General features: G+C 55.7%; 10 protein-coding genes across 10 annotated transcripts; 3 read left to right on the top strand and 7 right to left on the bottom strand.

Annotated features, from left to right (window-relative positions):
• Positions 1-3,227: 3,227 nt before the first annotated feature.
• P168DRAFT_316194 (uncharacterized protein) lies at positions 3,228-4,446 on the top strand (the record flags this gene model as incomplete). The annotated part of the gene is made up of 2 exons (XM_024839975.1): positions 3,228-3,607; positions 3,660-4,446. 2 exons carry the CDS (start codon positions 3,228-3,230, stop codon positions 4,444-4,446), a joined length of 1,167 nt encoding a protein of 388 aa, XP_024694768.1.
• Positions 4,447-5,764: 1,318 nt separating this feature from the next.
• Positions 5,765-9,450, bottom strand: P168DRAFT_302564 (GTPase-activating protein; the record flags this gene model as incomplete). Its single annotated transcript, XM_024838671.1, has 3 exons — positions 8,425-9,450; positions 6,332-8,351; positions 5,765-6,269 (listed from the first exon to the last, which is right to left on the bottom strand). The coding sequence occupies exons 1-3, from the start codon at positions 9,209-9,211 to the stop codon at positions 5,765-5,767; spliced, it is 3,312 nt and encodes a 1,103-aa protein (XP_024694769.1). The 5' UTR covers positions 9,212-9,450.
• Positions 9,451-9,665: 215 nt separating this feature from the next.
• P168DRAFT_325070 (phosphotransferase family protein) lies at positions 9,666-11,162 on the bottom strand (the record flags this gene model as incomplete). The annotated part of the gene is made up of 3 exons (XM_024840952.1): positions 9,666-10,258; positions 10,326-10,955; positions 10,981-11,162. 3 exons carry the CDS (start codon positions 11,160-11,162, stop codon positions 9,766-9,768), a joined length of 1,305 nt encoding a protein of 434 aa, XP_024694770.1. The 3' UTR covers positions 9,666-9,765.
• Positions 11,163-12,187: 1,025 nt separating this feature from the next.
• Positions 12,188-13,561, bottom strand: P168DRAFT_302566 (uncharacterized protein). Its single transcript, XM_024838672.1, has 2 exons — positions 13,162-13,561; positions 12,188-13,099 (listed from the first exon to the last, which is right to left on the bottom strand). The coding sequence occupies exons 1-2, from the start codon at positions 13,396-13,398 to the stop codon at positions 12,254-12,256; spliced, it is 1,083 nt and encodes a 360-aa protein (XP_024694771.1). The 5' UTR covers positions 13,399-13,561; the 3' UTR covers positions 12,188-12,253.
• Positions 13,562-13,916: 355 nt separating this feature from the next.
• Positions 13,917-16,416, bottom strand: P168DRAFT_288139 (uncharacterized protein). Its single transcript, XM_024836722.1, has 3 exons — positions 14,819-16,416; positions 14,176-14,772; positions 13,917-14,078 (listed from the first exon to the last, which is right to left on the bottom strand). The coding sequence occupies exons 1-2, from the start codon at positions 16,155-16,157 to the stop codon at positions 14,234-14,236; spliced, it is 1,878 nt and encodes a 625-aa protein (XP_024694772.1). The 5' UTR covers positions 16,158-16,416; the 3' UTR covers positions 13,917-14,078; positions 14,176-14,233.
• A 229-nt stretch (positions 16,417-16,645) lies between these two features.
• On the bottom strand, positions 16,646-18,130 carry P168DRAFT_309295 (SDR family oxidoreductase). The gene is made up of 6 exons (XM_024839287.1): positions 17,970-18,130; positions 17,653-17,911; positions 17,439-17,602; positions 17,170-17,369; positions 16,966-17,116; positions 16,646-16,910 (listed from the first exon to the last, which is right to left on the bottom strand). The coding sequence occupies exons 1-6, from the start codon at positions 18,022-18,024 to the stop codon at positions 16,789-16,791; spliced, it is 951 nt and encodes a 316-aa protein (XP_024694773.1). The 5' UTR covers positions 18,025-18,130; the 3' UTR covers positions 16,646-16,788.
• Positions 18,131-18,290: 160 nt separating this feature from the next.
• Positions 18,291-19,248, top strand: P168DRAFT_288141 (uncharacterized protein). Its single transcript, XM_024836723.1, has 2 exons — positions 18,291-18,495; positions 18,596-19,248. The coding sequence occupies exons 1-2, from the start codon at positions 18,436-18,438 to the stop codon at positions 19,100-19,102; spliced, it is 567 nt and encodes a 188-aa protein (XP_024694774.1). The 5' UTR covers positions 18,291-18,435; the 3' UTR covers positions 19,103-19,248.
• Positions 19,249-19,438: 190 nt separating this feature from the next.
• On the top strand, positions 19,439-21,654 carry P168DRAFT_264713 (cytochrome P450; the record flags this gene model as incomplete). The annotated part of the gene is made up of 4 exons (XM_024834872.1): positions 19,439-19,802; positions 19,871-20,071; positions 20,175-20,932; positions 20,982-21,654. The coding sequence occupies 4 exons, from the start codon at positions 19,439-19,441 to the stop codon at positions 21,183-21,185; spliced, it is 1,527 nt and encodes a 508-aa protein (XP_024694775.1). The 3' UTR covers positions 21,186-21,654.
• P168DRAFT_316202 (uncharacterized protein) lies at positions 21,439-22,214 on the bottom strand (the record flags this gene model as incomplete). The annotated part of the gene is made up of 2 exons (XM_024839976.1): positions 21,439-22,052; positions 22,127-22,214. 2 exons carry the CDS (start codon positions 22,212-22,214, stop codon positions 21,439-21,441), a joined length of 702 nt encoding a protein of 233 aa, XP_024694776.1.
• Positions 22,028-24,459, bottom strand: P168DRAFT_248864 (acyl-CoA carboxylase subunit beta). Its single transcript, XM_024834141.1, has 3 exons — positions 23,649-24,459; positions 23,014-23,596; positions 22,028-22,955 (listed from the first exon to the last, which is right to left on the bottom strand). Exons 1-3 carry the CDS (start codon positions 24,252-24,254, stop codon positions 22,477-22,479), a joined length of 1,668 nt encoding a protein of 555 aa, XP_024694777.1. The 5' UTR covers positions 24,255-24,459; the 3' UTR covers positions 22,028-22,476.
• Positions 24,460-24,471: the final 12 nt, after the last annotated feature.

Raw genomic sequence — 24,471 nt, forward strand, 5'->3', positions numbered from 1 at the left:
ACTACCCGTCAGGAATGGGGCTAAAATTGACGACCTTGAAGAACATTTGAAAGGGAAAGGGGGGAAGAGCTCCAGGTGAGAGGCAGTAGGAAGATAGCTAGTGGTGATGGAGAGCGGCAGGATCTTCATATTATTAATATTCATTATAAGACATGCAATCGGTTAATATGTTAAGTGACCTACGGTGTGTCCCCGCACAAGCTGTTATTTTGACTCTTCATGTTTTAACAGCTATTCGTAACCCTTTCATAGTCTGAAAGATCATTAAACTCACTGGTATGGCTCACTGTTTTGTTCACATCCTCCCATAATTAAGAGTGAGAATAGGATACGGGGCAAGCTGGTTGGTCCTGGTTGGTCAATGTATAATAATCACTGCCCTCACTGTATCTCGGTTCGACCTGTAGTTTAGGCGGCAGCTGGTGGCGAAGCTGATAAGGTTAGAAAGGCGCACCAGCTGGCGGAGTGATGTGTGGTGTGAGGGCGAAGAGAAGGTGGATAAGATGGGTTTTAGGAAAGCCTTCAAGGAGTTTGATTTGATGCTGGAGGAGTGATATAGGGGTTAGTTATATAGGATGTGGATGGACTGTTAAGGCAGTCGAAGATATTGATGAAACAAATGAACTTGAACATGAGAAAAGATTTTAAATAACTATTGTAAGATTGCAAGAAGCATGATGAGACATAATAACAATGTTAGGTGAGATAAACGCTGCAAGCCAGATGATGTTTGTGGAAGTGACTGCAATGGATTGGCATGTCAGCTGACCTGCAGAGTCCATTTCGCACACATTTTGACCATTGGGAATATTTAACCATTGAGCAGGCTTTTTCCATAGCGCCAAAATATCATCAATTTCATCGCCTAGGACGCGTTTCTATCCCCTATTTTACGATGCTGGCCTATTGCATGCCTCACAGCTACACATATGCTATATTCCAGGATAACCTGAAAAATATATATTAGGACGATGAGAGAATGAATCCTAAAATGGCGCTTACTCCGTACTATGTATGACATAAATATGTATTCTAGGCTAGTGTGAGTGTAGGCTGACTTACTTCAAACATGATAGATCTAAACCATGCAGTGGCACTATCATTAGGTTGATCATTTGCAGTCGCCCATTATTTAGCTGAGTAGTACCACGACAATGTTTACGGGGTACGTCAAGCAGCATTCACAATGACACCACAAGCCAGGATGTACAGTTATTAGGACACAACCAAACCACCAATCTCACGTCGATCCAATGACCCCGGAATAACAGCTCTGACAATGACCTGCGTTTGAAACAGCGAATATTGTGTTCTCACCCGAAGGGTCTGATGGCTAGGGATCGATATTGGTTGGAGGATGATCTTAGGGACAGTGAACTCGCCCTCGCTGTCAGCGGCACGGAGCATGATGTGTATATAGCACCAGACTGACCCGCCTGTAGCCTAAGCTCTGTGTCGCTAGTTGGGGTTCAACTTGCGGACGAGTATACGCCGTTGCTAGCCTCACAACCTTCCTTTCTCGAATTTTCAATGGGCTTGGACCTCGACGAGTGACCATTCAATCCAATGCTCTAGGTATTGTTTGGGCTTTCCTCAGCGTGGGACCTCGTATTAGTGGACACTGAGAAGACAACACCTCTTTTTAGTGGTTATGAACCATGTTGCAATATGAGGCAGGTAAATGGCGATTTTCGACTTACGGCTTTGTATGTCCTTTTTTTTCCATCTTTCAATGCTCGAAGCCAGTACACTACCGTTGAAGATACTGGAGGCCCATTTCCATATCCAAATCGTCATGCATAATGAGTGGCATTGCAACATTTCCCAAACCTTCGTCCAGCCCGCCGATAGATGTACGTGATCGGTGACTACATCCCTCGCTTTTGCTTTCACTGTTGAATGTATGCCCCTGAATCTCGCTCCAACGTGAAGTCAACACCCTTAGAACGAGATAATGATGTGCCATTGGTATGAGGATTTTGAGGGGGTGGCTAACAACGACCGAAAGCTCTGGGTCATCACTCTTAACTTGTCGATACCGCGGATGCCGACTTGAGGGACAGACACGATGAACGGAACCTGCGAGAGCCCTCTGCAATTGAATTGATTCAGCGGTTTTGAGAAATGGAGTATTATGGAATAGTACCCTGTACTATAATATCTCTGGGACAAGCGAGTCAGACACTCCAGTCCCTGGCTCCTTTCTCCATGCTTCTAGAGGCAGGCATACAGGCAATATACAGGCCAACTCAAGCTGTCAATGGGGTAAAGACTAGGAGAAGCTTCCATTCTCCATAAGAGCCACCTCATGGCATTCGCGTATGACATAGGACTAGTTACCTGCTGCATGAGAGAGAGTACCAGAAAGGGTAGGAGGTAGTTAGAGCCTCAGGTGTAATAGGGCTGACGGAGTGAGGGCTTGACAAGATCTGCTGACCCACAGATGAATACATCCTCTCACTCTCATATCATTCTCATCTTCATCTTTGGCTCGCTTTATTTCCATCCCATCCTTTTCCCGACCTTCTCCATCCTTTGAAACGAGGGGATCATTTCACATTGTTTCCCATCACCTCCCTGTCTGTCTGGGTCCTTAAATCCAACAGCACTGCCGGCTCTTGTAGAGGGCTTGGTCTTTTCTCTTTTCATTGAACGCTGCCGGCTCTCGTAGAGAGCTTGGTCTTTTCTCTTTTCATTGAACGCTGCCGGCTCTCGTAGAGAGCTTGGTCCTTTCTCTTCTCATTGAACGCTGCCGGCTCTCGTAGAGAGCTTGGTCCTTTACCATTATCTGCATCCTGCACCACAGCCTGAGAACCCTGCCCAATATCAAGCACTCATAGAGTGTCTTGGCTATCTTGCACTTCATCCACCGCTGACACTAAGCCAGATTGTTCCGAGATTTTCCACGCTCATCGACTGGCCTGATGTGGTGTTGAGACTGAAGGTGTGTTTTGGGCCCTGATAGAGAGAGACCAGCTCACTGAATACTCGCCAGGATCTGCCAATCTTTGATACGACCGACCCAATAATACCGAGGAAGAGAAGCCGCTACCAGCTTTTTTTGTTACGTTACTTCATCATCTCGTCATAATCTTGTCATCATCCCACCTTTTCATCGTCGCTCCCTTTGCTCCTCCCTTGCCAACGCTGAATTATCCTGCAGCAGTATTGCTGACACTTCGATGCCCGACAACTCACGTGTGACGACCTCAAAAGCATCTACCATGATGACTTCAAAAACACCAGTCGCATTCCGGGGAGGAGAGGCCCCAAAGCATCTGAATCAATTTTGGGCTGACTTGGAAACATCAATCAACTACGCGACCAAGTTCAACCCTTATAGGAAGACCGCGGTTATTGCTTTCCACTGGGAAAATGACGATATGGAAGTTGAGAAGCTTGAGAGAGAGCTCCTCGGCGTCTTTCACTCGAGTTATGGATTTGAGACCGAGAGTTTTTTGATTCCCGTGCAGTTCTCCCTACCGAGTCTGACGGAACACCTCATAGCGTGGTCAAGACGTAATTCTGGCGACGACACACTCCGAGTGCTCGTTTACTCAGGCCATGCAAGTTCTGCTGGGACTGTAGCTCCTTACTGGAATCTGGGGTAAACTATGAACACTGCTCTAACTGAACATCTTTTGGCTAACAAATATTAGCGGCAGGTGTGATCGAAATACCGGCAGCCTACAAGGACCCCAATTCAACTGGTGGGGAGTCAGGGAAACCTTGGAAGTCTACCCGGGCGACAGTTGCTACATTTTCGATTGTTGCTCCGCTGCATCAGGCGCTCTCAACGCGTACAACGGCGCGGAGTTCATGGCGGCCTGTGCCTGGGAGCAAACAGCAACATCAAACCTCAACTTCTGTTTTACTCGGGTCCTGATTGACGAGCTTCGCCAGCTGGATGGCCGCCCTGAAACACTGGCTAGTATTTATGCTCGAATCTTTCGCTATGCGCAGCAAAACCAAGTTGCGGCCACGCCAGTCCACATCCCCAAGCGGAATTCTCCGAGTGTCACGATCGGCCGCAACCACTCAAGGCCACCAATCACGAGAAAGAGTGAGCAAAATACTTACAACGTGCTCCTCAGCGTCAAAGTCCGGGAAGAAATCCCCCTGGATCCCACTCAATGGAAGCAGTGGCTGACCCGCAATATCCCTCCGAACGTCCAGTCCGCCAATATCACGATCGAAGGAGCGTTTCAAGGTTCTAGCCTTCTTCTTTTCTCTGTTCCGGTGGAAGTTTGGACGATGCTACCGGCGAATGATTCATCATACACCTTTGTCGGACATGTCAAGTCCCATATCATCGTGCCACAACCTGTGGCACACACAACTACGCTACCCACGCACCACGCCGTTCCCCCCGCGAGAGAAAATCAGCGACCCCGGAGCCCAGATAGAAAAGCGTTTGGGAGTCCCGGGTCTGCACCATTTCGTTGATTGGGCTTGCACTTGCAATGTGTCGATTTCTAACTTTGCTGTCTCAAGGCGGTCTTCTCAGAGATATTGAAAAGCCTATTCTATCCCTCCCCGACGAAGCGTGATATAGAATTTGTATCGTTAGTTGTTTTGGAACCTCTAGTAGCCTTCTTGTGAATCATGAAAGTCCATGAATCAAGCAAGTCTGAGGAGTGAATCACTGATTTTGCGTATTGGATTAACCAGGCAAAGTGACCAAGGGTCTTGCTAGATATACATCTCTACTGCTCCTCGTGCAGCCTCATGTTCCAACCCTAGAAACGGTGCGGTAGATATACAGAACCTAGTACCAATGCAGGGTCTATGCTGATCGGCCGCCACCGGCGCTATCGAAAGTCTCGTAATTACCTCCCCAATGTGCTTACCGTTTCCTACCTTCTTGTTGACAACGTCGGGGGATTTTCACTGAAATCTTACTGCGAGCACCAACGTACACACTCCGCCCAGGATCGCCCAGAAACGATATAAGAAGACCACATAAGTTGTCAAGCTTTGTAGTTCTCGTCTCAATAGTTGGCAGCTTTATCCATGGCTCGTGGGTCACACCACCTCTAACACAGAACGGACCAAGCACACGAAGCAGTATACCTATGCTAACACGTGCTCTCGTTGGTCCCTTTGCCCCCGACATGTGTGGGGCCGTTCAGGCCCGCTGGATAAGGTGGTGCGAGGTGAACTCAAACCAAGAGGGTGGAGCTGTAGCTGGCGAAGGACAACTCACCAGACTTGAGAGAGTTAGTAGGCGTGGGTGACTTGATAATGATATAAGCCCCCACACCTGGATTACTATTTCCAACGAATGCTGAGAAATCAGGTCGAATCAACAATCAACGGATACCATTCTTAACAGCTATCGCATCTAATGTATTTACGCCAGGAAGGACCACTAGCCCACCTACAATCACAATTTACAGTAGATATCTTCTAGTCTAAAGAAAAGAATAATTCATATCCGCACAGTAGTAAACACAAGCAAACAACAGGATCTATAACGCCGAGCCAAGAATAAATGATCCGCCCCATGGGATTGATCGATCGATGGGTTGGTGGATGTTGGATGAGTGAGTGAGTGAGTGAGTGTGGGAGGATCGATCTGTATAGGGAAGTATATCGATGTATGTATAGTTTACAGGAAATCGGTCTAAATCCGTGGGATAGATAGATGTAGACTGTGAGAGAGAAGAGAAAAAATGGGTGGGACACCACGCCGTGCTGTCCGTGGGTGGAAGGGTGTAGGTTGATGATGGACAGGTGGATGATCGGTCAAAGGTTCCTAGAACTACGAGTCGAACTCCACCTTACTGACGACGTGTTCGTCCTTATCGGTTGCGTGGGAATTATGTGGGGAAGACGAGCCCGGACGACGATTCTCGTCGCTCGACGGAGACTGTTTCGACTCCCTGGACCCGTTTCCCAACCCGCCCTCCGGGGATTCATCCAGCAGGGAAGCGGCATCTTTCTCGCGAACGCTGAGGACCTCGGCGCCCTCGAGGAGGTCGCGGTCGGCTTCGTAAGCGCCGGCACCCCAGTTGGACATGCCGCCGACGGTGGTGGGGGTGGAGGCCGATGGGGTCGTGAGGGGCGCCGACTCGTCTTCATCGTCTTCGTCTTCGTCGTCGTCGCCCCGAGCGACTGCGTTGCGCTCCATGTCGCGCTGCGCCTCGTCCATGCGCTTCTTGACTTCCGCGGCCATGCGAATGCCGTCCGTGACGATGTTGTCCAGCACGCCGCGGAGACCGCGACCTGGGGGCACGATGCCGCCCGAGGCGCCCCGACGGAGGCGCCTGCGCCCGCGCCGAGGCCGGGGCGTGGCACGTTGATGTTGGAGAAGGTAGTGAGATTGGACGACAGCGTCGAGGCGGCGGTGACGGCCGGGTGCGAGTCGACCGACAGGCGGAACGACCGCGGGAAGAACGCGTCAAAGAACTGCTCCAGCAGCTCGTCGGCCAGGATGACCATGCGGAAGGTCGGTAGCGTGATGTGCAGGGGGTTGTTGGGGTCGAGCGCCGGGTTGGCGGATTCGGACGCCTTGCGGTGGTGGACCGGCGTGGCCTCGTCCCCGACGTCCAAAAGATCTCCCGAGCCGTCGTCGTCGTCGCCAATGCGGACGGACGCCAGCTTGTCGGCTGTCTCGTCGGCGGGGATGCTAGGGCTGGCCCCGGGGGAGCCCCCCGGGGTGCTGGGGTCGGCGTACTCGAAGCACCGGCGGATGAAGGCGCTGACGCTCCCTAGGAAACGCTCGTCCGTGCTCAGAGGCTCGGATGGCTGGGCGTCGCGGTCGGGGTGGCCGAACTCGTCCAGCGTCTGCGTCGGCGTGATGGTCCCATCGAAGCCACGGCGGGAGAGGAACAGCAGGGCCTCGGACATGCGCAAGATGCCCTCGCGGTCGACGGTGCCGTTGCCGCGGTCGTCGTACAGTGTGAAGAAGTACTGGATGTTATTCATGATGTCGCGCGGGCCCTTGAGGCGCGCCAAGCCATGAACCACGTTCTGGAGGCTGAGACCCTCGTCCGGGTCGGTCGCCCACTTGCGATACAGCCGCCGCATGAACTCGTGGTCGGCGGGCGCGGGCCGGCCGGGGGACGGCGAGCGGCCGAAACCCCGCCAGCCGGCGGCACCCGAGCTTGCGCCCGAGGGGGAGCGCGAGGGCCCGGGGGAGTCACCTAAGGCCCACTTGGCCGTGGCGGCGAGGAATTCGCGGAAGCCCTCGTAGTCCATGTGCGAGGGGCTGGGACCCAGACCGACGCGGCCGACCTCGTGGTCGGCGGGCGGGCCTAGGGTGGAGGTGCGCTCGGCGCGGCGCTTCTCCAGGCGACGCAGCTCCTCTTCCCGGACGCGCTCACGCTGCAGGCGGTCGTAGAGGACCTCGTAGAAGCGGTCATAGATGACGCCGAGGTCGTCCATGCTCAGCTTCTTGCTGTCGGGACCCAGGTTCCGGATAGAGGTGCGCTTGGCAAAACTCTCGATGTTGTCGAGGACGGCGTCCTTGTGCTTGTCGCGCTCCTCGATGACGGTGGCGTGGGTGATGCCGGCGAACTCCTTGAACGCGACGACCATGAGTTCCTGGAAGCGGGTGATCGCGCGTAGCTTGGGGTTCTCGGAGCGTGGGTGGGCGGACTCGTCAAGGCGCGAGAAGTACGACTTGAGGACGGAGATGAAGGAGCCGTCGTCCTGGACCTCCAGCAGCTCCTCGCCGTTGACGCGCAGGATGGCCAGGCCGACCTGGAAGAGCACCTTCGGCCCCTCGAGGAAGAAGACGTCGAGCACGCGGAAGGCGAAGACGAGGGGCATGGAGTTGATGTAGAGGGAGAGGAACCAGGGCAGCGAGACGACGGAGAGCTGGACGTCGGTCTTGTTGAGGTGGTCCCATAGGACGGGCATGGTGCGCTCGACGAGCGACTCGAACACCTTCTGGTCGAGGAGGGTGCCGTACATCGTGGTGGAGTAGTAGCCCGGCAGCAGCCGGTCGCACAGGACGGAGAGGAGGAAGAAGGCCTGGGCCTCGGACATGTAGATCAGCAGGGCGGCCACGACGATGTTCATGGCCTGACAGTAGCCGATCTCGGCGTTGGTCCAGCTGTAGGCCGTGAGGACGCGGCGCAGGCGGCCGATGCCCTCCTCGCTCTGGAAGCCAGCATACTCGGGCAGACTGCGGTTCAGGTCCTTCTCAATCTCGTCGATGGCCAGGGATTCCTGTCCGGAAAACTTGGACAGGGTGTCGGTGTAGAGCCGGGGGGACCGCAGGCGCAAGTAAAGGGATCCCGAGCTGATCTCCCAGACCTCGCCGCGGAGGCGATTCGGCAGGCCGACTCGGATCAGCTTGTGAAAGGTGGGTTGCCGAATGAGCGTCGCATTGCGGCCGTTCTCTGCTCAGATTAGACAGGGGAGACAAACGCCACACAACCACAAGGGTGGGGGGCGCAGCAGGAGAAGAAGTACCTCGAAAATATTCCCCCCAGAGACGCATCTTGCTCCGATCGCGAAGTTTGCGCGCATCCCCAGGATAGCGAAACAACATACCCAGCCCCGCATCCGGGGGCGGGCGGCTCTCGGCGTTTTCCCCCGACTGGTCCTTGGATTTCACGGCTGTCACGAGAAATTCGGAATAGCAGTCGTTCACCACCACGCGCAGATTCTCAATCTCCTTCATGCCCTCGCGCAGACCCTTCTTCAATCCGTCACAGAAGCGTTCGCAGGCCTGCCTGCTTCCATCCAACTGCAAGGTGAAGCGCTGGGGCACGAAGACGCCGGCGGGCTGCTTGCCCAGGGCGCCGTTCCAGGTGGTCAGGGCGAGGGAGAAGACATGGCTAACGCTGTTGAGGCGCTCCACGCGGCGGATGGCGGACAGCGGGATGGTAAAGCCATTGCCCGCCGGACCTGCGCCATTGGTGGGGCCCGCCCAGTGGGTCGAATGTGCGTGCGTGGCACCGGGCAGGAAGCTCGTCGGCTGGGTGGAGAAGCAAATGAAGCGCTCGGAGAGGTGCAGGCGACCGGTGTACCGGTTGCCCGGGCGGGGACGCGACTGTTCTGCGGTATGCGGGACCGGCAGGATCAAATCGGCGGTGATCTCCTGCAGGGGATTCTGGGAGTCTGGCAGGCGGAATTGCTGACGAAAGAGGGACGCCTTGGACGGATTGCGATCGGAGGTGGAGAGGGACGGAAGGGTGAAGTTGGCAGGGTCGATGAAAGACTGGGCTTTCTGCACGATGGAGGTCCACTGCATCATGGTGGATTGGACCGTGGAAGCGGTGAGAATGGAATAGGAGGCGAGAGGGAAGAGGAGATCCGCTACGCCAGCATCGGGCTATAACCGGGGGATGTTTGTTTGTTGCGGGGGGGAGGGAGAGGGGGGAGGACAAGAGTGGAGGGATCACTGAGAGATGTGGACGAGATCCACGAGGGACAGTATAATCATGATCCAAAGGGAGGCATAAGGTGGATCAACAGAATGGCGGGACAATGGAGGGAAGAAGGGGGAGTGAAGATGAAGCCAAAGTGAGAGCGGCCGAGAGAGGGAGAGACGGAGAGGAGAAGAAGTGACGGAATGAGAGAAACGCTGGGAGCCAGGGCGGCGCTAGTCCGGTTTGGGCGGCACGGGGGCGGCCGCACGTTCCTGGCGACAAGGCAGCACGGCAGCAAGGCACTACGGCAGCAAGGCACGATGGCAATAAGGCTATCAAGGCACCCATATTCTATTCCTCATTCTATTCATTCTAATCATTCTATTGATTCTATCCTTCCCTCTCCTGTCCACCGACAAGAAAATTCAAAAACAAAAACCTAGATGATATCATCCCCACTCAGCAGTGCCTCATACCCCATCTTCAGCAACTCCCTTTCCTCCTCCGTCGTTTCATCGTTGCTCAATCTCTCACACAAGGTCGACAACTCCAACATACCGAGGTCGACCTCCGCGGCCTTTGCCCCAGACGTGTCGCGCAGGCGGGGGAGCACCTCCTCCCGGATGGCCCGGTGGATAAACCGCATGATAACCTCCAGGTCAAGCGTGTAGGGTTTTCGGCTCTGCCTCGCATTCATCAACAATAGGTAGATGATGGAGTTGCGCGTCTGCGGCGGCGGCGCCCCCTCTGGCCGATGGGCCCGGATCTGGTCCGCATAGACCTTCCGATAGAAGCCCAGCGTCTCTTCTGACTCGAGCGCGCCCTCCAGTACCTCGTCGCACCAGAAGCCATTGGGCACCAACCAGGGGGGGGTATGCGTCGTTGCCGACGGCGCGCGGGATGGCCTCCGCCGCTTCCCAGCCGAGGATGGCCTAGATGGCGCCGTCGGGTCCCACGAGGATCTTATTCGCCCCGACCATCATCTGGGCCAGCACGAACGAGCCCTTGGCGTCATCCGCGGGTTTGGGGATCCAGTCCAACAGCATCTTCAGAAGTTCGACGGCGCCGCGCACTGGGCCGTCGGGCGGCATGTCCCCGTCGGGCGGCATGTCCACCTCGTACCACCGCCGCCAGGCGGAGTGCAACTTGGGCGCGGTCAAAGAATGAAACTCGGCTATCTTGTCGTTCGGGACATTCGATGCCATTCCATCGGTCATATCGGTACCGGAGATACGGCCGTCGGCGCCGAAGGCTGCCACGCCAACATGGTCGAACCTGTACCGGTCGAGCTGGACCATGGCGGCCGCGAGGTCGGTGAGGGCGCGCGTCCGGCGTTTCTCGACCTCCGCGGGTGGGATCTCCTTGTCGAACCAGGCATCGATCAGCGGGACCCCGGAGATATACTCCATCAGGATGAACGGGCAGTTGAGCTCGTTGTCGTGGGTGTCACTGAAGTCGTAGACGTCCGGAACGGGGATGCTGGTTTCGCGCCGCAGCACGCGCATAATGTTGGCCTCGTATCTGAGCATTTCGAGGGCGAGAATTGCTTCTTTCGAATCCTTCTTTGTCTTGCCGGGAACCTTGAAGATCCATATAACCCCGTCGGCAAAGACCACGGGGTAAAAGATACTGTACGCGGTGAAAAATCGCTCACCCAGGACTGCGTCGAGTCGCTCTTTGGGCAGCGAGGGCTCGAGGCGTTTCCGGACGGCAGGCGTAGGCGGGCAACTGGTCGACTTGGACGACCGATAGGATGCCCTCGAATTCGGATGGGTGGTAGCTACCCGTGAATATTGGGATCCCGTTGGGGTTGAAACCCGAACCCACGATGTGCATGTTAGATAAGGATGTAGTGTCGCTCAGAAAAGGGAGATGTAGTTTTGTTCAGAGGAAGAAGATGTAGTGTTGCTCAGAGGAAGGAGATGTAGCGTTATACGAGAGTAGATGTAGTGCTATTTATAAGGAGTCACTGATGATGATGATGATAATTCCAGGACCAGTGGCGGTGCATCAAGCTATTTATACTGTTTTCGGCTCTTTCAATTGAGGATAACAGACAGACCCTGCTACGGATGATCAATGGCCATTGTCCCGGACGCTTCAAGGAGACCTACGACAAAGACTCGGGTATACGGTGGAGTCGTAAAAGCTGATGGAGTGGCATTGCTGTTGCCCTGGACGTTTCAAGGGGTCGCGTTGATTGACTGTTCCAACCACGAGGAGGGAGAGATGTTCGTGTTCTGCAACGGGGAGACAAAGGATGGGACGAGAGACCAGATGAAAACGTCGATTAGGTGAAGGAATCGACCTGGTTGAAATTTGACCGGTGAAGGGGTCGACTAGATGAAATGGTCGATCAGATGAAAGGGTCGCCCTGGTGAGAGGGTCAACAAGAGGTGGAAAGGCGAACTAGATGAAAGCGTCGACTGGATGAAAGAGTCTGACAGAGTGGCATCATCTGGTGTGACTTTGACTTGTAAGGGCGAGCACTCCACCATGCATGGGTGATACTAGTCAGTGGTCTTTGATGAAACTGAATAATGATTGCTGGAAAGGTAAAGGGCGATGATAGACTGGCGTCAGCCCTGCTCTACAGGTATGGGGACGGCTCGGATCAATACTAGGGGGTGACGTGATACAATAGTTTACTACAATACCAACATCTCGAACGATGACATAGGATAAGAATAGATTGACGATAGCTAACATACGTATGCCCCGAGACATCCCGGAGTAACAGCAAGTCATAAGAAACCAATTGAACGGGACGGAGAACCCGAGCGAAAGTGATCGGGTACAGCCGAAGAGATACGAACAAAACACGACAAAGAAACGAAACCCCGTCTGATAATGGAATTCTTCATCTTCCTCCGCGGCACAGCCCCCAAGTGGAGCCCCCCGTCCGTCGCAGCTTCGTGGAGAATTGCTTACTGCTTGTCCGCCGACACATGCTCGGGCAGACCCTCGTCGTCCCGGTAGGCTGGCGGCTGCTCCTCGGCACTCTCGGTCATCAGACCCTGCTTCTCCGGGGCGGTGCCCTGCTCCTCCGTGTCGAGGGGTGCGGAGCGGCGCGAGTGACGACGCCACAGGGAGACGACCAGCTGACCGACGAGCATGCCCAGGGCGCTGGTCACCAACCCGGCCAAAACCCCGAGGATGGCCGGCACCAGGATGAAGCGCACCACGCGCGACAGGGTGCGCTCCCAGGCGCCGTAGTCGATGCGGAGGCGTCCGTCGTGACCAGTGCGACCGTTGGCCTCCAGGGCCTCGGGGAACGCAAAGTCATGGGGACGGCGGTGGGCGGCGGTGGGACGACCACCACAGCCCGGCTTGCGGGCCATGCTGAGCATGCGGCTCTTGGCCGAAGCGAACAGGGAGCGCATCCGGCTGAACAGCAGGCGACGCAGGCAGCTGGGACGACCGCGGCACTGGCGCCAGGACATCTTGTCGGGGGTGGTCTCCTCGATCTCCGACTTGGCGATGTAGAGATCCCCAGAGGGGGTGTGCACCAGGTGCATCGCCACCGTGTTCAGCGGGACGGGATGGCCGTCCAGGTCGAGCACGGTGAAGCGAACCGCGACCAGATCCATCATCTCCTCGGGCGCGGAGGGCACCGGCATCATCTCAACGGCGTAACCCAGCGGGATGGGAGCCGACTTCTCGCCATCGGACAGGCGATGCTGAACGGCGACCAAGGGGCTGGGCGACGAAGGGGGGAAAATCTGGTGGCCATTGGCCAGGAGGACGCCATCTTCGACGCTGAAGTTCAACGACTAGGATCGTTAGTTGATTCGCTCCTTTCTTTTCCGAAGATCATCGCATGAGATCGACATACCAAAGTGGTCTCCGAGCCGTCCGTCACCCAGTAGACCGCACTGCTATCCTCTTCACGGAAGGGACACTCGGTGCAATGCAGCTCCACCTGCTGCTGCTGCGCCGCATGGGCTTCCAACGTCTGGAGTTCGGAGATGCCCGGGGCGGCCGCGGGGTCGTCCATCATCTCGGGGACGATCAACAGGGCGTTGGTGGCGAGGGCCAGGGTACCCCCCAGAAGAAACGAGCGTAGATTCATGATGCTATTGGGAAGGATCCCGATGTAGTTCGAAAGAGAGTGGGGAACCAGTCCAAGGAGTAACCGTTACGGTCAAAGTCAAGACGTTTGAAAAATCAGTTGACAAAGAAGTGAAAAGGGGGGATCAAGAAGAGAAGACAGATGGATTGATGGATGAAAGAATGATGGGGATGATGTGAGATGGAACCGAATGAATGAATGAGATGGATGGAGAATGGATGGAGAGGATGGAGTGGATGGAGTGGAATGAGTGGGTGGCTGTCTTGGGTGCGCCCCAGGCCTTTCATGGATGCCTGCGGGCGGCAACATTGGCCATTGGTCAGATTGGGCTGACTCAGCTGTAGCGGCGACCCGTGACGTAACCGTACTAGTCCTGTTGTGGTCTAGTGCGCAGTCATCTGACGCCACTAAAAATAGTGTGTGTACTAGCCGGATTAGGTTAGGGCGTGGGGTGATCCGCTGCGGATGCTCAGTATAAGCTTATCCCGTGCATAACTGACAGATGATCAGCTTGTCATCCTTATTCTACTATAGTCTCTTGTATTCAATCATAGTCTACTTGTACTGCTATGGGGGGTATCTATCGACACCATCATTGTGACAGACCAGTCCAATGTCTGTTGTCAGCGCGAAATCATATACAGACTGGGGTTGTAGCCAAGAGTATATATATTAACAAAGTGAGTACCAAAAGGAAAAATCTAAGAAACAACATTAGCAGTACAGCTTTAGATGAAAGCGTCGCCTTGAGGAACAGATACTAACCATGATAACAAGAACGGGGACAACAAACGAGGAAAAAATTTACAACTGACTTATCAACATGACTACCAGTCTATCCCATGATGGGCCAATCCGCCGCCGCCCGCTGCGACATCTCAAAGTCCAAAATCCGCAGCAGCTGGTTTTGCGACTCGCGCCGCATCTGGATCCTTTGCATGAGGGTAGGTGGCAGGTCGTTAGCTTCCAGCCAGCTCTTGCTGTCCACCCGGGTTGTCCGCCATAGAACGAGCCCGAGCAACAGGACCAGCGCGAGGTACTTCCACAGAGGCTTGGTCGGACAGGCCTTAGACGGGCGGGGCGCGGGCACCGCGGGCCGCCGCGCAAACGACATCTCCGGCTCGTACTCCTGCACGGTGTCGCGCGGGCTCGGCTCTAGGATGTCTAGCTCGTGCTGGAGCTGGGAGGCACATGCCATGCACCATTCCTGGTGGGTCACCTGGAATTTCCGCCCCACGGAGAAGGGCAGGGCTTTCCATTGGGGAGGCGGCGGGGGAGGGAGATTCAAGTAAAGCGGGGACTTGATGGCGGCCTTCTTATGCACCTGAGGCGCAAGGTCGTGCTGGACCACCGCCTCGCGGTCCAGGCCCGGGGCTGCGGGCGTGGGCGGGGCCCCGGGGCACCGGCCCCGCCCGGCGACGGGGCAGGCCGGGAGTGGGGGGCACCGGCTCCTTTTTGGCGCGGATATTGTGGACATGCGACAGGAAGTCGTTGAGATTCTGCATACTGTACGCATATTCGTCCCCGGGCCGTCGGGGGAGCGGGTTGAGGTGGCGTCGTTTCCGCGCCCCGACCTGGCAGACCCCGCGCTCGTTCTGGACCCAGTTCTGCAGGGACCGGGACGACGGCGGGTGGGCGAGCGTCAGAACGGCCAGTTTACTTTGAATATGCTCCAACTCTTCTAGCGGGTTCTTCTCCGCCCCTCGCTTCCGTTTTTTCTCCCCCGGGCTGAACCGTTTGGTCGTCTTGGTGCGATAGCCGACTGCCTTGCGCAGTGGCCGCTTCTCGGAGTCCACGCGGGGTTTCTTGAGCTCCTCGGGGGGCGGAGGCGGGTAGGGGGACAGGGGCTCGCCGAAGCGAGTGACATCCATGGGCTCCACCTCGCCATACTCGAAGTTCTCATCGCCGGTGCCCTCCAAAAGTTCCTGCTCCAGGCTGCCCTGAACAATACTCAGCGTCCGTCCCGGGGTGCTGGAGTTGGTGCTCGATGGAGCCGCGCAGATGGCCAACCGGGGCTTGACGGCGAACTTGGCGAGCCGCTCGTACACCCGGCGCATGGCGTACTCACCTTCAAAAAGCGTGAAGAGGCCTCGCACCTGTTGCTGGAGCACGACGTGCCGGTCCTCTAGCACTCTCAGCAGCTCCGTCACCTCATCCGTGGGCTCTTCCTCCGCTTTCGCACCGACGGAGCTGTCCAACCGCTTCTTCTGCAGCACCACTTTCCTGTTCCCCAGGGTTTCGAGCTCGCGCTTCAGGTTACCCATCTCTTCCTCTAACTGCGTGATGATCTTTTGTTTGTTCTTCGAGTCGCTCTTACTCGCCGCGGCGCGCTCGCGCAAGGTCGCGATGAGGCCCCCTTGCCTCTCGCTGTACTCGCGCATCTCCACCACGCGGTCCTCGGCGGCGTGGAGATCGGATTCCTTGTTATTAACCAAGCCATGGACCCGGCGCAGTTCCGCCTTTAAACGCTCCGCCTCGCGCTTGTCCGCGGCCTCGGCCTGGGAATCTTCTTGTACCTTGATCGCCTCCTCCGCATCGGCCAGACGCTGCTGCAGAATTCGTAGTTCACTCTCTTGTTTCGCAGATTTCCGCTCGGTCCGACTGCTTTTGCGCATGTAGTCGGACACGGCATCGTTGGCGGCTTGCAGTTCGTCGGCGTAATTTTGGCGGGCTATTTGGATGAGCTCTTTGACCGAATCCGGGAATTGAAGCTTGCTGAGGTTATCTAAAACCTCGTCTCCCTTGACTTTGGGTGCCATTCTGCGGTGGCGGGTGTGGTGTAAGTCGGGTGTAGTATAAGTCGAAGTCGTGGTTAATGGTCGGGTAGTCGGATATACTCGCAATCGACACGCTGTAGTTGTTAACGTCGAGTGAACTCTATATATAAAAATGTACACCGCACTGAGAGCTCTCCGGGGGGTGGTCGACTTTATATGTTGATGGTCAATGATAGTCTTTGTTCTTGCGGCAACACAAAGGCCTTGTTGACAATGGCCACGATTGTGGGGACCAAGACAAAGTCCTCCACGGCCGAGGAAACTCCTCTCGATCCTTGAGACCCAATCGTCCATTCTTTGTTTACCCAATCTGGATTCCTTCTTGGGTGGATTCACCCGTCCGGAGCGATCAGACGGAGGGGGGATAAGGGAACAATGCTTCAATGAACGGTCATAGTTGGTGCAGTCTTTGTCTCCCCGTCGTCATTGTCAAGGCCAGCATAAACCTCCGTAAATCAATCAATCTTTGTAGCGAATCAAATCTCCGAATGCATTATTTTGACACCATCGACCAGTCATGAGTCTCCGGCAGGCTATCTATCTATCAAACGAAACGAAAAGAACGACCGCCAATGCGCAAAACCACCGCAAGAAAAGGCAAGGAAAGAATGGATCAAAGCTTCGACTTCTTCTGCCCCTTGACGTTCGGCACGGCATCGCCTGTCAGCAGGAAATCGGGATAACTCATGGACCCGGTCGTGCCACCGGACGACATGCGCCAGTTTGCGCCGTCCACTGCACGAAGTTAGAACAGGAATCAACACCCAGGAAACCGCGGGGAGACACTTACCGACGAGCGTCTGGCCCGTGACGTAGCTGCCCGTGTTGGAGAACAGATACACGGTGGCATCGGCGATATCGCGCACGGAGCCGAACCGACCCAGCGGCTGCGACTTGGTGTACGCGGCTTTGACATCGGAGGGGACCAGGCGGTCCAGACCCTAACGATTGGTCAGCGAGGTTAATATTGATTACTACGGAGCAGACAACTCACCTCTGTCGACGCGATCGGCCCCGGGGCAATGATATTGGAGGTCACTCCCAGGGGACCGAACTCAATGGCGGCACTGTTGGACAGAGCATCGACACCAGCCTTGGCCACGGAGACGTGCGACTGGAAGGGCGTGCCGCGGTAGTGGAGGGTCGCACTGACGAAAATGATGCGACCGCCCGAACCCAGGGGGGAGGGTCTCACTAGACTCTCATCAGCATGGGGGTTCACTCATTAGGGGAGGGGGGGAGTGCGCCCGCGAGTCCACGTACAGGTCTCCGGGTCCACCTTGTGCTTGTTGGCCGACTCGACCAGATGGGGCAGAGTGGCCTTGAGCGTGTTGTAGGAGCCCAGCACGTCAATGTCCATGACGGACTTGAACGCATTGACCGACAGCTGGTTGATGGAAGCCAAGAAATTCCCGGCCGCACCGGCGCTACCGTAAGTCAGCGACCATCACGAACAATAGCTTCCCTGAATACGCACATCACGAAGTCAATGGCACCCAGTTCCTTGACACAGCGATCAACGGCATCTTGGAGACTCTTGATCTGGCGCACATCTACGGCCCCAACGCCAATGACCTTGGCCCCCTGTCGGGCCGTGGCGATATCGCGCGCGGCCGATTCGGTCTTGTCGACATTCCGACCGATGATGCAGGCGTTGGCGCCTAAGTAGACCATGGCGCGTACCTGGGCGCTGCAGATGGTACCTGCGCCACCGGTACAGAAGACGACCTTGTTGGCTGTCGGATGTTAGCCAAGTCATCCCGGACGCCATCTGACATGGGGGGCAATCATTACCGAACAAGCCATGCTTCCAGGTATCACTGACGTAGTCTACTGAAGGGAGAGACATTATAACAAATATCCTTGAAATGGAATATACAAACAACCGTCAATGTCAAGTAGTGTGGGGATAGAAGTAGACGTTGGAGATAGAGTCTGGAGAAGTACGGAGTATAATGAGTTGATCGGAGAAACCGCGGTTGGACCGAATAAAATCAACCTCGGATGTTGACTCAACATTATCCCCTTATGTCGTTTATGCAGGGCTAGGCCGTTCGGGTTAGCGCGTGCTGAGTCAGTCATTGCTGACTCACTCTCCTCTGATTGGCTGCGCGGGAGCGACGTCACTTGCGGTCGAGAACTCAATGATCCTCAATGATCAACTCGATCAATCGATCTCGCCATCTCATTTTTTCTTCGGTCCGAAAGGTATCGATCTTCCTCATCTTCTATTAGGATTGCTTGATCTCCACGCGTCAAGATGGCCTGTCCCATCACTGTCAGTAAATTTGTAGGCACCGTGTCATTGGGCCTGTTGACGGTATGTCTCTGCGTTCAATCAATGCTCCAACGTGCGAAGGATACATATCAATGTCTCCATCATACCACTGTGGTATCGCCTGAATAACTCTTATATCTAGGGCCTCTCCTACTCCTCCTCGGCCGTCACCGTTCCCGCCCTGCAACAGCTGTCTACGGCGTCGACGGCCTCGCGCGCCGCTGCCGAGGTCAAACGCCTCAATCGCAAGCATGGCCTACGCCTGACCAACATAGCGAACGGTTGCCTACTGTTTGCCTATTGTATCTCCCCACCGCACCGCAAACACCCCTACTTGGTGTGGATGGCTGTCTCCGCCACCCTGGGTTCTTACGGGTTGGATTACTGGTTCCACGGCCAGGCCGTGGGAGTCAAGGCCTGGGTCTGCGGTTTGGTGCAGGATATGGGCTGTCGGTCTCTGTGCGCGAATTCCCAGCAGAAGAAGCGGGAAGAGGATATTGTGGTGGTGGAGGCAGAGGAGACCAACGTGAATGGGGAGAGCGTGCAGCGTGCGCTGGAGACGGAGCGCCGCTTGCAGGGCGGGCGCGCGGTGTTGGCCGGATTGGCGCTGTCCATGGGCATTGTGGGTCTGTGGGGGGATCGAAAGTGACTTGTTCTTTTTACTTGGGATCGTCTCGAATCGGGCCTTGATGGGTGGTTGTATGCTATCGTGGTGATGGGCCTCGGGCTTAGGTGGATTCCTCCAGCGGGATTGTACGTCTTAATGATTTATTGTGATATGGAAAGACTGTTCGTTATGACTCTGTTAGTATATTCCCCATTGGATGTATCTACACTGGTGGGGTGCACCGTAGGACTATACCGAACCTGTGTTACTACGGTATGCGCTGTCCACCTATATATATCGAGGCTCATTCGCCTCCCCGCGTCTTTCTTTGTTCCCCTCTCCACTTCTCCCCAACTCACCCCTCAATTCCCAACAAAGATGCACCTCATCCTACTCTTTCTAGTCATTCCCTTCTACTTGTTTGTCGATCTCTTGAAAACAACGCTCCATCATCGTTCTCTCCTCTCAATCCCTGGTCCCCTCATCACCCGGTTCACTAAACTCTGGTATTTCAATCGCGTGCGACTACGTCACTTCGAACACGACAATATCCAGCTCCACGAGAAGTATGGATCTGTCGTGCGTATTGCTCCCGACCACTACAGTATCCGTGACAGATCTGCCGTCAGAACGGTTTATGGGAAGGGAAGTCGCTTCGCCAAGTCGGCGTGGTACGAGGGGTGGAAGCATCCCGATCCCAACCGGTGGACATTATTTCCGGACCGGGATATACGACGTCATGGTACTCCTCATGTCTCGTGGTTGAAGATACCACCATGAATGTGTCAAGATAACTGACACACGGGGTAGGGGAAACGAGGAAACGCTTCGCGAGCCTCTACTCCATGAGCTCCCTGGTGCATTACGAGGCATTCGTGGACAACTGTGCCGACATCTTTGCCCAGCGGCTGCAAACGCATGCCCAATCTGGAGACCCTCTGAATCTGGGCCACTGGTTCCAGTGTTATGCGTTTGATGTCATCGGGGAGATCACCTTTGGCGAACGGTTTGGTGTGTATCTCATTCCATCCTTGGTGGTCGTATTTCTTTCTCTCTTTTTCTTGCGACGGTCTGCCTATTCGTTCGCTAATGCCGATGGTATTGCTGGTTGAAGGCTTCCTAGACCAAGGCCACGATGTCAAAGGCACCATTGCTGCTCTGCAAGGCCTCATGACATACAGCACACTGGTCGGAATTTACCCCGAGTGGCATCCGCGGTTGTATGGAACCTTGAGTTGGTTCAAGTTGTCTGGGGCTGCGGGACGAGCATACATCATGCAGTTCGTACAGGACAAGATCAGAGCCCACGCTCCACCTTCCCCAAAACAGGACGAGGCGGAGGGTGGAGCACCGAAAACGCAAGACTTCGTAGAGAAGATGATGCTGGCACGAGATAAGGATCCTGAGAAAGTGACAGACTACCATCTCTACATGATGGGACTGTCCAACGTCGTAGCTGGCTCCGACACCACCGCCATCAACCTCTCGTCCATCATGTACTACCTCCTGCATAACCCCGAGGTGCTCGAGAAGCTGCGGGGCGAGATCGCCTCGTTTACCGCGGAGGGTCGCTGCAGTCCTCGCGTCACGTTCAAGGAAAGCCAGGACATGCCGTACCTGCAGGCCGTCATCAAAGAGGCCCTGCGCATGCACAGCGCCACAGGTCTGCCGCTATGGCGAGTCGTACCGGCGGGGGGCGCCGACATCAGCGGATATCGTTTCCCCGAGGGGGCAGTCGTCGGGATCAACACGTGGGTAGCCCATTACAACGAGGAAGTCTTTCCCGAGGCCAGCACCTTTCAGCCGGAGAGGTGGATAGAGGCAGAGCAAGACCCAGAGCGCCTGCGACTGATGAATGACATGTATATGCCGGTAGGTTTACACGAAAACCCGGGGATGCCAGCAGCTGACAAGGACACAGTTCGGTCTGGGTTCCAGAACTTGCCTGGGCAAGCACATCTCCATATTGGAAATCTCGAAGCTGATCCCGCGAATGGTCCGTGACTTTGACTTCACCACCAACGCGAATCAATGGTCCACAGAAAATTCCTGGTTCGTCAAGCCGACCGATTTCGAGGTGCAAGTACGGGAGAGATTGGACGACAAGACGGATGTCGCAATATAAGGTAGTGCATAAAAGGTTGCCCATAGAGCTCAGAAGTGTCTAGATATCTTTTGTAGCCGAGTGGTGTTCTTTGTGTCAACGGAGAGGTCTCATGCAGAGTAGTATCTAGTTCTCGATCTTGCATATCCTCATCGTGAACCGCAGTCCAACACAATATAATCCTCAACATATACAAACGTTATACATTGTCCCAAGGCCCGAGATACATACACTATACATCTATACACACATACACAACACCAGTATCAACAACTCAATACCCCAAGCACCAGCACCCCACCATAGCAACCAACACCCACCCCCAAACCCCAGCCCTAACAGACCTCACCGCAGCATCAGCATCAGCCTCCTCCCCAGAAGCACCCACCTCACCCACCCAAGGCACTTCATCCAGCGTATCATTACTAGCAGCCAAAGCCCCCGCGCCCAGCACCTCATTCTCAATAGACGCACAATCCACCCTCTCATCAGACTCCTCAATCCCATTAGACACAGAGATAGGCAGATCAAACACCGTGTAGTGCTCCACCCCGCGCCACCGGAACGACTGATGCATAGAGATGTTGTACTTTCCTCGGGCGGCGCCGCCCGATCCCTCACCGACTAGACAAGCCGGCCATGTCCAGTCCACATGCTTGACTGTGGACGAGGGCTCGAGATCGAGGACGGGGCCGACGTAGGGTGCATGGTCGTGGTGGTCGTGGGGCGAGGTGCCATTGGAAATGGTGAAGTTCTTGGATAGGTCGGTGGAGGTCAGGAAGAGGGTGAGGCTGTGGAGGTGGGTGTCTTTGTCTTCGTCTTTCTCATCGTCTTTGTCTAGAGAAAGTTTTCCGTTTCCCGAGACGTCGATGGCGATGTGGAGGGTGTCTAGACATTATCAGTGCTATGCCAATCTACACATATCTATATCCATGTTTATATAGTGGGATAGGTATACTCACCCCCTCCTAAAGGAGTATTCGGCTGGGGCGCATCCACGATCGCCAAGCCCGGCGTGTAGATCTGGCCGTTGACAATGTTGAACGACATGGCGAGAAGAGTCAGATCCACTGATCTTCAACCAAAAAAATGGACAGGGTCAGGGCCAGAGGGATCCTCCAGCTTTTGACAGCGAGAGTGATGGTCTCGCCAAGCGGGCGTAATTTCCGACGGACCGTGGGTTCATCTATTGGCACCAATGGCAACCGTCCGAGTGGAGAGACTGGTGGGAATGAGGGCCGTTATGCCACTAGTATGTGTCTACTATTACTCCGGAGGAACTATAGGCTGATGATATGGTACAGGCGTCAAGTCAAGTAAACACTGGGTGGATTTTCCCAGTCGCGCGATCCGCCAGCCGCTCCGGCATCAGCGCTTCGTACATATGACGCGCCCACGCGCAACATACACTCCGCGTGTCCTTGGGGTCAATGATCTCCTCCACGCCAAAGGCGTTCGCCGTGCGCACTGGGCTCATCATCCGCCGATACTCCTCCTCCAGCTCCTGGTAGCGCTCCGCCTTCTTGCCGACCTTCTCGGCCTCGCGCAGCTCGTGCCGATGCGCGACTTCAATCCCGCCTTCCAGCGGCAGGGACCCCCACTGTCCGGATGGCCAGGCGACCTGCATGACAGGATCACGCGCACCGAGCATGATGCCTCCGGCGACGCCGAACGCTCGGCGCGTGATGACGTTGAAAAGCGGCGTGGTGGTCGCGAAGTAGGCCTTGGCCAGTTCGACGCCCCAGCGCATGGTGGCCGTTCGCTCAGCGACGGTGCCAATGGCATAGCCGGCTAGAAAAATCGCTTAGCAGATATCTTCATACTCGGGGGGTTGGAACAGGATACGTACGGACGTCGATAAATTGCAGCACTGGCAGGTTCATCACATCGCAGAGTTTCAGCAACCGCGCCAGCTTTTGACTCCCCGCCGCGTCCAGCGCTCCGCCGTTGACCTCGCAGTTTAAGGAGATGATACCCACTGGACGGCCGCCCAGGCGCGCCAGGCCCCCGATGGCGGTGCGGCCCCAGAGTGCTCCGATTTCGAACCACGAGTCGTGGTCCACCACGCTCTTGATGATTGTCCAGGGGTTGTACATTCGCGTTTGTCGGCGGGGGATGATCTTGCGCAAGGATTCGTCCTCGCGGTCTGGGGGATCTTCGCACGCAATAATTGGCGGGGCCTCCTTGCCGTGGTTCGGCAGGTAGCCCAGCACCGTGCGCAGCTGCTCGTAGCACTCGGCTTCGTTGGCGGCCATGTTGTCAATCGTCCCGTTTGTGCAGTGAATCATCGGTCCACCCAAGTCCTGAAAGTCCAGTCCCTCCTCGAACGTCGCCCCCTTGACCACCTCAGGGCCTGCGTTGAAGAGCGCTCCGATATCTGCCGCCATGACAGAAAAGTGACACGAGACGACGCGAGCTGCCCCCAGGCCGATCTGCCTCTCGTTAGCTGGGCACAGGATTTGGTTTAGGGGAGGAGAGTCCTACGGCAGGGCCCACGACCGCGCCGAGATTGGGTATTCCCTGGTTCAGCTGCTCCACGACCTGCTTATACATCGGCACATACGGCAAATAGCTCCATCCCGCTTTGGCGATCGTCGTCACACTGCCTCCACCCGAGCTGCCGTCTACCAGCTTGACCACTGGCAGCTTGAGTGCGAGGGCCAGCTTCTCCACGTAGATGGTTTTGCCCGCCGTCGAGCCATCGGCATGCCCACTCCGTAGCGAGAAATCGTCCGCCGTCAGCAGCACCTTACGACCCCGCAAGCGCCCCATGCCTTGAACATTGTTACTGGGAACGAAGGACACGGGCTTTTCGCGCATGGGACCCGTCTTCTCCCACTTCACCGTCCCGGACACCGACCCAATCTCGGTGAATGTGTCGCGGTCGAGGAGCTGCTCCAGCCGCTCGCGCACCCACAACTTCCCCGCCTGCTTTTGTCGCACATACCCGCGCCGACTGGGGTCTGGAGTGGCGGCGATCTCGCGGAGAGTGTTTATCTGGTCGCGGACATCACTGTAATCGGCGGGGAGCTTGGGGGCCAGATGTGAAGAGACCTGTTTCAGTCTTTTGGTGGCTTTGTTGTCGGGCATTGTAGCTCTGCGCTGTACTTGACCCTCCCAACACAAGATTAAGCATAGCGCATCTGGATGTTGTTGTAGTCGAGTGGTCTTGATTAGATGGGGGGACGAAACCCGTGTGGGGTAGAAAACTGGAGCCGAGGTCCGAGAGTGGTCCAACAGGATGTTGCAAGCACAGCTTCTCCAGACCAGAATAATCCGATAAACAATGTAGAATACCAGCCTGTAT

This window comes from Aspergillus campestris, assembly GCF_002847485.1.
Source record: "Aspergillus campestris IBT 28561 chromosome Unknown P168scaffold_3, whole genome shotgun sequence".
Taxonomy (NCBI): Eukaryota; Fungi; Ascomycota; class Eurotiomycetes; order Eurotiales; family Aspergillaceae; genus Aspergillus; species Aspergillus campestris.

Coding starts and splice junctions, on each gene's coding strand:
- P168DRAFT_288139 (XM_024836722.1), bottom strand. CDS start 16,157: ATGGCACCCAAAGTCAAGGGAGACGAGGTTTTAGATAACCTCAGCAAG. Junction 14,773..14,818: donor CCCCACTCCCGGCCTGCCCC/GTCGCCGGGCGG, acceptor CCACGCCCGCAG/CCCCGGGCCTGGACCGCGAG.
- P168DRAFT_288141 (XM_024836723.1), top strand. CDS start 18,436: ATGGCCTGTCCCATCACTGTCAGTAAATTTGTAGGCACCGTGTCATTG. Junction 18,496..18,595: donor TGTCATTGGGCCTGTTGACG/GTATGTCTCTGC, acceptor TCTTATATCTAG/GGCCTCTCCTACTCCTCCTC.
- P168DRAFT_309295 (XM_024839287.1), bottom strand. CDS start 18,024: ATGTCTCTCCCTTCAGTAGACTACGTCAGTGATACCTGGAAGCATGGC. Junction 17,912..17,969: donor CTGGAAGCATGGCTTGTTCG/GTAATGATTGCC, acceptor AACATCCGACAG/CCAACAAGGTCGTCTTCTGT. Junction 16,911..16,965: donor CACGGGCCAGACGCTCGTCG/GTAAGTGTCTCC, acceptor AACTTCGTGCAG/TGGACGGCGCAAACTGGCGC.
- P168DRAFT_248864 (XM_024834141.1), bottom strand. CDS start 24,254: ATGCCCGACAACAAAGCCACCAAAAGACTGAAACAGGTCTCTTCACAT. Junction 23,597..23,648: donor GCGCGGTCGTGGGCCCTGCC/GTAGGACTCTCC, acceptor AACGAGAGGCAG/ATCGGCCTGGGGGCAGCTCG. Junction 22,956..23,013: donor GCTGCAATTTATCGACGTCC/GTACGTATCCTG, acceptor CGATTTTTCTAG/CCGGCTATGCCATTGGCACC.
- P168DRAFT_302566 (XM_024838672.1), bottom strand. CDS start 13,398: ATGAATCTACGCTCGTTTCTTCTGGGGGGTACCCTGGCCCTCGCCACC. Junction 13,100..13,161: donor ACGGCTCGGAGACCACTTTG/GTATGTCGATCT, acceptor TAACGATCCTAG/TCGTTGAACTTCAGCGTCGA.